Raw genomic sequence first — 10,595 nt, 5'->3', positions numbered from 1 at the left:
ACTCCCTCTGTGGGCCTTGGTCCACCCATTGAGCTTGCGATGGGGGAGGGAGGCAGTTAATGGGGTCTCTTGATGTTGCCGCTGGAACTGAAAGTTGGCCCCTTTCTGCTCTTCGGAAGGGTCAGGTCACCACTACTTGGTGATTCAGTGCTGTCAATCATTGATCCGGCAGAGACCTGGCCGTGTCGTAACCTTTGGCCTAGTTAAATGTTCTGCAAGGAGAGGGGAGAATCCTGCCTGATGAAATTAAACAGCCCTTTGGTCTCAACAAGGCATGACATTGATGACTCTGTGGAAAAGACGCAGACATTTGGCCCAAATAAAAAAAAAATGTTTACAGCCTTGGGAGCCCAATCCCTCTTTTGCAGGGACTGCTGAATCAACTTCGGTGAAAGGACTGGATTTGTACATGCAGAGGAATGAGTCCACCTCCTGATATTATTCTGGAAGGCCTCATGTACAATAATATGAGGAGTGTTCCCTCTAGGATATCCCCGTTGCCCCCTACCCATTAGTTAACGGTTGTCGCGTCCATATAAGATGTGTGAGAACGAGAATCAGCATTATTCATTTTTGAATGTGATGGAAAAGCTGCCTAAGTTCTCCCAGGTCTTGAAAGGGAAAGGTTCCGAGCTCAGTTTCTGGAGCCTCAAGACCAATGTGCTGGAAAAGAACTCTGCTGTAGACTCCAGAGAGCTGCTGCTGTTCAGGGGTAGACATTGTCCTTAAAGCTGATCCAGAAACGCCAGCGGGTGCAGAATGCTGCGGCGAGGCTCCTTACAGGGTCCTTGCCCCAGGATCACATTCATCCAGTGCTTTACCAACTGCACTGGCTCCCGGTGGAGTACAGGGTCAGGTTTAAGGTGCTGGTTTTGAGCTTTAAAGCCCTATGTGGCCTAGGACCCACGTACCTAAGGGACCACCTCTCCTGGTATGCCCCGCAGAGGACCTTAAGGTCCACAAATGACAACATTTTGAAGGTCCCAAGTCACAAGGTGGTTAGTTTGGTGTCCACTAGGGCCATGGCCTTTTCAGTACTGGCCCCGACTTGGTGTAACGCTCTGTCACAAGAGATTGGTCCCTGGGGACTTGACATCTTTCCCCAGGGCCTGCAAGACAGAGCTGTTCCGCCTGGCCTTTGGTTTGGACTCAGTCTGACCCTTATGTTTCCCTCCCCTTATGGTTTTGATCTATGGGCTACTTCTAAAATGAGGCTGCATTTTAAACATTGTATTTTTAACCTGTATTTTAAATTGCTCCCCCCCATTATGTTTTTATTGTAATTTTACTGGTGTTAGCCACCCTGAGCCCGGCTCTGGCTGGGGAGGGCGGGGTATAAATAAAAATTTATTATTATTATATTACCGATGCCACGCGTAAGCCGAGACGTATAGAGGGGTTTAAAATTGTGTAGAGAAAGTGGCTTGGGAGAGGGTTTTTTCCCTTTTCTCCTTCTCTCTTATAATGCTAAGGTCACAAGAACAGGAGCCTGCTGGATCAGACCAGTAGCCCTTCTAAACCAGGATCCTGATTGCACTGTGGCTGACCGGATGTGTGTAGTGAGCCTACAAGCAAGACCTGAGGGCCACCGCCACTCTCCCCACCTGGGAGTCCCAGGTACGCAGAGGCATCATGCCTCTGGCAGTGCTGGTCAAGCAGATCCTCCATGAATTTGTCCTAGTCCTCTTTGAAAGCCATCCAGTCATCTAATGAATCTGAATGGCTGACAAAATGAGGTCTTCAAACACCACACAGTTAAACTAAGTTGCTCCCGTGTAATGTGATGGCGGCCACCCACGCGGATGGATTTAGAAGAGGGCTGGACCCATTCGTGGAGTATAAGGCTTCTAGCCACGATGGCTATGATCTACGTACCTCTAATGTTGGCAGCAGTATGCCTCTATAGCAGTGCTTCCCCCCCCCTAAAAAAATGTTTAGGGGTACTCTCATTTTGACTCAAGAAAATCTCAATTTTTATAGTTCAAATCGGGAAAAATAAATACAGTAAAGGGACAAAAGTACAAAGATTCACAAACTGTTTAGGGGAATGCGTACCCCTGCATCCCCCCAGAAAAAAAGCACTACTCTAAAGTAATAATAATAATCATAATAATTTGATTGTTTATACCCAGTCCATCTGGCTGCGTTTCCTCAGCCACTCTGCGCAGTTTACAGCATATATGAAAACATAGCAAAAAGTCAAACATTAAAAACTTCCCGATACAGGGCTGCCAGTTGCCGGATATCACAGTTGGGGGTATCCAACATTTGGAGCCAGTGTGGTGTAGTGGTTAAGAGAGGTGGACTCGTAATCTGGTGAACTGGGTTCTATTTCCCACTCCTCCACATACAGCTGCTGGGTGACCTTGGGCCAGTCACACTTCTTTGAAGTCTCTCAGCCCCACTCACCTCACAGAGTGTTTGTTGTGGGGGAGGAAGGGAAAGGAGAATGTTAGCCGCTTTGAGACTCCTTCGGGTAGTGATAAAGCGGGATATCAAATCCAAACTTTTGTTCTTGGCTCCTGTTTGTGGGCTTCCTAGAGGCACCTGGCTAGCCATGTGAGAACAGGATGCTGGACTAGATAGGCCTGATCTGCCAAGGCTCTCCTTATGCTCTGATTGCGCCTATGGAGGAGGCGCATGGTTCCGTGTGACAAGACTGTGCTTCTGCCCCTCGTCTCCAGCTCCGAACCTGCCTCCTGCTTGGCCTCCTCCCATTGACTGGTCTAAGTTCTCTCCCATCCCAAAGGAGGCTCTGTGCTCTCAGGAGGGGCAATGGAGAGTGCTGGTGGATCTGCTCCCCTTTTTCCAACATTTGGAGTCACAAAGGGAGGACCTCTATACCCAGAGAAGGACCTTCAAGCTGCCCCACCCTGCTTCTTCCCCTTCCTCCTCTTCCTCCCGCAGCCATCAAACCATGCCAGATCCTGATGGAACAGAGGGCTCACGGCAACGTCTCCTTTTCTATTTTTCAGCCATTTTGTACTTTGGGGGCTGAGCCTGACTTGTCCTATGATCTGCATGGTGCCTCAACAAACTATTTCAAGCATAATAATTTGTGTGATTATTAAAACAGGCTGGTGCAGTTATTTCAAAACCCTTCCCATCAGTTCAAAGTACTTTCAAAGTGGTTTATGATCAACAAAAATTTAAGTGTATGTAAAGGTAAAGGTAAGGGACACGGGTGGCACTGTGGGTTAAACCACAGAGTCTAGGACTTGCCGATCAGAAGGTCGGCAGTTCGAATTCCTGCGACGGGGTGAGCTCCCACTGCTCGGTCCCAGCTCCTGCCAACCTAGCAGTTCAAAAGCACATCAAAGTGCAAGTAGATAAATAGGTACCGCTCCGGCGGGAAGGTAAACGGCGTTTCCGTGCACTGCTCTGGTTCGCCAGAAGCGGCTTAGTCATGCTGGTCACATGACCCGGAAGCTGTTCGCCGGCTCCCTTGGCCAATAAAGCAAGATGAGCGTCACAACCCCAGAGTCGGCCACGACTGGACCTAATGATCAGGGGTCCCTTTACCTTTTAAAGGTAAAGGTTAAGGACCCCTGGACGGTTAAGTCCAGGCGACTATGGGGTTGTGTCGCTCATTTCGCTTTCAGGCTGAGGGAGCCGGCGTTTGTCCACAGTCAGATTTCCGGGTCATCTGGCCAGCAGGACTAAACTACTTCTGGTGCAACGGGACACCATAATGGAAGCCAGAGTGCACAGAAACGCTGTTTACCTTCCGACTGCAGTACCTATTTATCCACTTGCACTGGCCTGCTTTCAAACTGCTAGGTTGGCAGGAGCTGGGACAGAGCAATTGGAGCTCACCCCATTGCTGGATTCGAACCGCCAACCTTTTGATCGGCAATCTCAAGAGGCTCAGTGGTTTAGACCACAGCGCCACCTGCATTCCCACTTAAGTGTATGTATGACACAGCAAGGACAATAACTAAACCAGGGCAACAGAACTGGAAGAAAACAGAAGCCTTGGTGCTTTTAAAAGGAATCTGTCCTAACCAGACAACCATCAAAACTGGTTTCACCAGATGCCTTATTTTCTTTCACGTGGTGTTGATCTTTATCTTCTAACCTGCCCTGGGACCTTGTGGTGAAGGGAGGGCAAGGAATCAAAGTAAATAAATAAGTCCTAAATCAAACAGACCCTGCATTTTTGTAGCAGTAGTCTGCTTTAGGCCTGCTATTCTGTTGGGAGATACAGAAATGTTATACTGTTAAAATGGACTATAAATTAAATTTGCTTCCATTTTTTGTTTCCCCCTCCAGAGCTGCTTGCCCCAAAGTCAAATAGTGAGTTAAGCCTTGGATTTTTTCTGGTGAGCAGCAATCAGGGTCAGATCTTTCATCAAACAAGGAGTGAAGGTGCTTAGTCTAGCCTTTTACTGTGTGTTACTCTCCTAGTAGGCAAAAATTGCTTCACATCTTAACGCAGGCACTCTCTCCCTCTCCCTCTCTCCCAGACATAAACAAGTCCTAGACTGACAATTCTTCTGTCTGGAGATGGGACTTCCTGATGACTTTTGACACCATTTCTCTTCTTCTTTGAAGGTTGCAACTGACAGCTTGCTCCCAGGGCTCTATGATAGCTATGATTTTGCAATAGCACATGGTCTTTTTTTTTTTAAATAAAGTTTTTTATTTATACAACAAGAAGGAAAAAAAACAAAAAACCCAAATACCAAATTACACACAAATTACAAAAGTAACCATAGACACATAATTTTCTTAGCAAACAATAAAACATCTATTGGTCTTAACACTAAAGACCCAACCTCCCGTCTATTCCATATTTCAAATTCATATTACTTATTGCCAATAGACATTTTTTTCATGATTAAACTTATTCTCAATAAATCTAATTTCTTATATCTACCATGCAACTATTACTGAAGTTCCTCGAATGCTGCAACAGAATTTAAACTACTATATTTATTTTTCAGATATTCTTTGAAAACCTCCCATTTAGAAACAAATTCCTGTTTTGGTTTATTCTTTATTTTTTCTGATAAACCATCTAATTCGGCATATTCAGTCAGCTTTTGGATCCAATCTTGTATAGAGGGGATTTCATTACTCTTCCATTTTGCTGCGATCAAAACTCTTGCTGCCGTCGTCGCATATAAAAAGATACCCTTCCTCTTTTGTGGAATATCCATATCTGTTATTCCTAGGAGGTAGGCCTCTGGTTTTTTATTGAAAGAGATCTTTAGCATTTTTTGCAGTTCTGCATGGATACTCTCCCAGAATACCTGTATTTTCCTACATGTCCACCACATATGGTAGAATGTTCCTGAGTCTCCGCATCTCCAACAATTACTTGACACATTTTTATACATTTTTGAAAGTTTCCATGGTGTTAGATACCATCGATGTTGCATTTTTTGAAAGTCCTCTCTAATTGTGTAACAATTTGTGAATTTCCAATTGATCTTCCATAAATTTTCCCATTGGGCCATGGTTATTGAATGGCCAAAATCCTGGGACCACCTCACCATTGCCACTGTTACCTCCTCCTCCTTGACTGTCCAGTCAAGGAGGAGTCGGTAAGTTTTGGAAAGAGTTTTTCTTTTAGAATTTACAAGATCAGATTCGAATCGGGAAATTTCTGTTGAGAACCCCTTTTGTTTGTCAGATTTAATTTTTTCAAATAACTGATGGTATTGGAACCTGTCTGAAATGTGTTCTCTTATTTCCTCAAAGTTTTTTAATTTTATTTGGTTATCTTCATTTTTTAGAAGTATTTTATATGTTGGCCAGCTTTCCTGAGTATTTTTCCGTTTTACTGCTATGGCTTCTACTGGAGAAGTCCACCACGGGACTTTAGGCTCCATCAGATCTTTTTATTTTTCCCATACAGCAAAGAGTGACCTTCTTATTATATGGTTGGTAAATTTTTTATGAATTTTCGCTTTTCCATATATTAGGTAGGCGTGCCATCCCCAACGGTTGTCAAAACCTTCCAGGTCCAGGAGGTCCGGATCCTGCAACGTGCACCAGTCTTTTAACCAGGTGAAACAGGCTGCCTCGTAATAAAGTTTTAGGTCGGGTGCAATAGCACATGGTCTTATTGTGTTGTGAGAAAGCCATTTCTGTTGGTTTGTAAAACATTTCCAGTCTTCCATCAGCCTCTAGCAAAGGGAGAGATGAGACTGCAGGGCATCTCTGTCAGCTCTGATAAGAGATCAACAACTTGTGGCTCCTTTTCTCCAAATGCTTCTGTTCCAACTGGTCATTACAAGAACAAGTTGCCAAGCTTCCTTTTCCCCCTCTGCCCTCTCAATCACTTTTCCTTTTGTGTCATGTCTTTTAGATTCTAAACCTCAGGGTAGGGGTTGTTTTATCGCTAATATTTATAAGCTGTCCTGGAAGCCTTTTCTGACTGAAGGTGAAATATACTCGGAGTCGAGTGTGGATTTCATGCTCTTTATTCAGCTCATAGTAGTGAGGAATGAAAGTTTTCCCAAAATATCTGCTTTATATACATTATTTACACAATGGGCCGCATGTGATTGGCAAATTCTGGGATTCTCCTGTAGGCCAATCAGGTTGCGGATTCATTTCCACCTGGAGCTGGATTGGGTGGCTCCTGCGGACCAATCATATTGCTGCATTGTTCTAGGACCAATCAGACTGCTGAATTCTGGACCCTATTGTTCTAGGACCAATCAGATTGCCGCATTCTGAATCCTATTGTTCTAGGACCAATCAGACTGCTGCCTTTTGGATCCTCTTCAACTCAGTACATAACAGAAGAGCAGGATGAAAACACTATAAATGAATATTTTTTTAAGCCCTGCAAATGCTTCCTGACTGAGTGGTCAATTAAAATCATTCTTATTGAATATAGGGTGGGAAAGGTTCAACAGTATTATCTCTATATTGTGGGTAGTGCAGTTATATGTATTGTGGGTAAAGGTAAAGGGACCCCTGACCGTTAGGTCCAGTCGTGGCCGACTCTGGGGTTGCGGCGCTCATCTTGCTTTATTGGCCAAGGGAGCCGGCGTACAGCTTCCGGGTCATGTGGCCAGCATGACTAAGCTGCTTCTGGTGAACCAGAGCAGCGCACGGAAACAGGCTCTGTGGTTTAACCCACAGCGCCACCCGCGTCCCTCTTGTATTGTGGGTAGTCCAGAATTATTTGTATTTCCAGATGTGGAGAGAGGATTCGTGATAAGAGAGAGATGATGCTATGTAGTCCAGAATTATTATTCCCTACTGTAATACTACAAAGAACATCCTTACTGAGACAGAAAATTAGGGATGTTATCAGAGTTTAAACCGCTGGCTTCACTAATGTCCAAAAACACTGCTGCAAAGCATTCCTCCAACGATTCCTCCGGTTGCTGCAAAAACCCAATGCCAGCTCTCAAAAAGCAGGTAGCTGTGCCCATGCCCCATTTACTTGCACAACACTCAAGACTTCCCATAATAAACATCTTTAGCATAAAAGGTTTTTAAGTGACCATGTAGTGCACCCCAAGGTTGCAGGTTCCATCCCCTGCACAGGACAGTTGCATAGTCCTCGGGGTCCCTTCCAACTCTACAATACTATGATTAAAATGTAAAGGGACCCCTATGATTGTTGTTGTTGTTTAGTCATTTAGTCGTGTCCGACTCTTTGTGACCCCATGGACCAGAGCACGCCAGGCACTCCTGTCTTCCACTGTCTCCCGCAGTTTGGTCAGACTCATGCTGGTAGCTTCGAGAACACTATCCACCCATCTCGTCCTCTGTCGTCCCCTTCTCCCTCCATCTTTCCCAACATCAGGGTCTTTTCCAGGGAGTCTTCTCTTCTCATGAGGTGGCCAAAGTATTGGAGCCTCAGCATCAGGATCTGTCCTTCCAGTGAGCACTCAGGGCTGATTCCTTCAGAATGGAGAGGTTTGATCTTCTTGCAGTCCATGGGACTCTCAAGAGTCTCCTCCAGCACCATAATTCAAAAGCATCAATTCTTCAGCGATCAGCCTTCTTTATGGTACAGCTCTCACTTCCATACATCACTACTGGGGAAACCATAGCTTTAACTGTATGGACCCCTATGATTACACAAGTCAAAACACTAGCCCATCTAGCTCAGTATTGCCTAAACTGACCGGCAGCAGTCCGCCGGGATTTGGGGCAAACCTACCTGGAGGGGTCAGGGATTGAACTCAGGACCTTCTGCTGCCTTTCTCTCTACTCTCTTTCTTTCTTTCTTTTTTGATAACAATTTATTAATTTTCCAGAAATAACAATACAAAAAAACTAGGAAAAAAATCATAACCAAATTTAACCATAAATTTGGGTCGACTTCCCTCCACTCTCCGTCTTGGTTCCATTATAATATACTTGTTTATGCACGTCCATAAAACCTTATAAACAATCCAATTTTAAAACCTCCTTCAATTTATTACAAGTGACTTTTAATGTAAAAATCTGTGCACAAAGCTCTCTCTACCCTCTTTCTATCTCTATGGCCACCTGATCCCTCGCTCTTCAAAAAAACGTCACCTTCGAGTGATGATGCAAACGAGAAGCAACCCGCCGGCCCCGCCCAGCGCCACATTCGCCTCTCTCGGATTTGCCGCGGGGCCATGGGGAGGCGGGCGTTCCTGGCGGCGCTTCCCATTGGCCGAAAGACCGACGGCAGCTTCGGGTTGGCTTTCCCCAGCTCCTTGCCCCGCCCCCTACCCACTCTGCGCATGGTTAGTTGGGCTGGGAAGCCGGCGCGCCCTACGTCGGGCGGAAGTAGAGGCCGCTGCGAGGAGCAGCATGGCGGCCGACGAGCCGGGCGCGCTGGAGCTTTTCGTTAGCATCGGTCTGAGCGAAAGCAAGGCTCGCGAGACCCTTCGGAACCAGGCGCTCAGCGCGCTGCTTCGCGAGGCCGTCGTGCAGGTACCGTCGCTTTGCCCCTAAGAGACTCCGTTGGTTTCAGTTCCCAGGCTGCCAACTCTCCCCCTCTAGTCTCTCTCCCCACACCGGTAGTGCTCCTGTATCTTTGAGAGCAACCTGACAGGCTGAAATCCAACAGGTGTAGCTCACCCCCATCACTGCATTTCCAGGCCAGAAAATGCTGCAGAGGGGTTGAAGTTCTGCTTGTCATATAGCGGCTCGAAGAAGGAATGGGGCGACCCTACCCCCTCAAAAAACCCCAAACCCAAAAACCCTTCACTCTCCTCCATTCCTCTACAGTGGTACCTCGGGTTACATACGCTTCAGGTTACAGACTCCGCAAACCCAGAAATAGTGCTTCAGGTTAAGAACTTTGCTTCAGGGTGAGAACAGAAATCGTGCAGTGGCGGCAGCAGGAGGCCCCATTAGCTAAAGTGGTGCTTCAGGTTAAGAACAGTTTCAGGTTAAGAACGGACCTCCGGAACGAATTAAGTACTTAACCTGAGGTACCACTGTATACAAGTGGTACCTCTGGATACAAACGGGATCTGTTCCGGAGCCCCGTTCGCATCCTGAAGTAAATGTAAGAAGCGACTGCGCGGGTCACATTTCGCCGCTTCCGTGCATGTGCGTGATGTCATTTTGAGCCTCTGTGCGTGTGTGAGCGGCGAAACCCAGAAGTGACGCGATCCATTACTTCCATGTCGCCGCGGAGCGCAACCCGAAAATACTTAACTTGAAGCTACTTCAACCCGAGGTATGACTGTATATGACACAGTTCTGAATGATCTCTCATTTTTATCGTACTTCAGTGAGTCTTCACAGAGATAACGCAGTTTGGCAAACCCTCTAAAATTAGGAGATCTGCAAGTCTTTGTCAAAGAGAGGGCAGAGGATAGATAGACTGTAAGAAAGGATGGTTTCTGAGTTCAGTGTTCTGTCCTGTGATCTCCTGCAAAGGGCGAGAAGATCTTTTTGATTTTAAAGGTTTCTTTCAAATCTGAACTTGCTGCACCATCATGCCTCAGGGCCTGTCCCTAGCTATTTTAGCAATGCAATCTTAAACATACTTCCTGGGCAGTTGGACATTGAGCTGTATGGCACTAACTGAATAAGCCAGCATGTAGTCCTGTCCTACTCAAGATGTGACTACTGTTGAATTCAGTGGGGCTTCCAGGTCAGTGGGGTTAGACTGTGGTTTGGGGAGATCTATCTGTGAGTGAGGCCAGTTGAATACAGTAAGAACTATTTCTAAATAAGCATGCTTAGGATATGCTGTAAGACTGGATTCTGTCCCGGTAGATTCTGTATGGGGTCACTCTGGAATCTGTTCCCTGCCACTTGTTGGCATATGTTTTAACTGCCTGTTTTCATCTGAGACTCAGATTGATGCTCAGTTTGAAAATTGGTGGTCAGCTATACCTCTGCAATTTGAAACTCCCAAGAATGAAAAAGAAAAACAGAATAATAATATCAAATGTTTAATAAGTATTATCTGTTGGGTTAGGAACCGAGTTTTGGAACTGAACTTATTAGGGCCTCCTGTGAGTCCCCAATGGAGGTGATTCAAAGCACGGATAACGTCTCAGGAGCCTTTTGTAAGTCCTCTGACTTGTTTACTGTTGTAGGCTGGACTCAAGTTCTAGCTGTGGTTCTGTCCCATTTCATGAACTCTCTTGTTTTTATTGGCCTTACATAATCCACTTTGGGACTTTTTT

At 45.8% G+C, this 10,595-nt stretch overlaps 1 protein-coding gene across 1 annotated transcript in view; it reads left to right on the top strand.

Moving 5' to 3' along the window:
• The first annotated feature begins 8,723 nt into the window (after positions 1-8,723).
• Positions 8,724-10,595, top strand: part of QARS1 (glutaminyl-tRNA synthetase 1) — a 35,081-nt gene continuing 33,209 nt past the window's right edge. The window contains exon 1 of the mRNA XM_080995695.1: positions 8,724-8,880. Within this exon, the coding sequence (XP_080851821.1) occupies positions 8,758-8,880 (123 nt within the window). The 5' untranslated portion in view covers positions 8,724-8,757. The remainder of the gene's footprint in view (positions 8,881-10,595) is intronic.

This window comes from Podarcis pityusensis (assembly GCF_964106645.2).
Source record: "Podarcis pityusensis genome assembly, chromosome: 2".
NCBI lineage: Eukaryota > Metazoa > Chordata > Lepidosauria > Squamata > Lacertidae > Podarcis > Podarcis pityusensis.
This window is presented reverse-complemented; position numbering and strand designations above follow the sequence as displayed.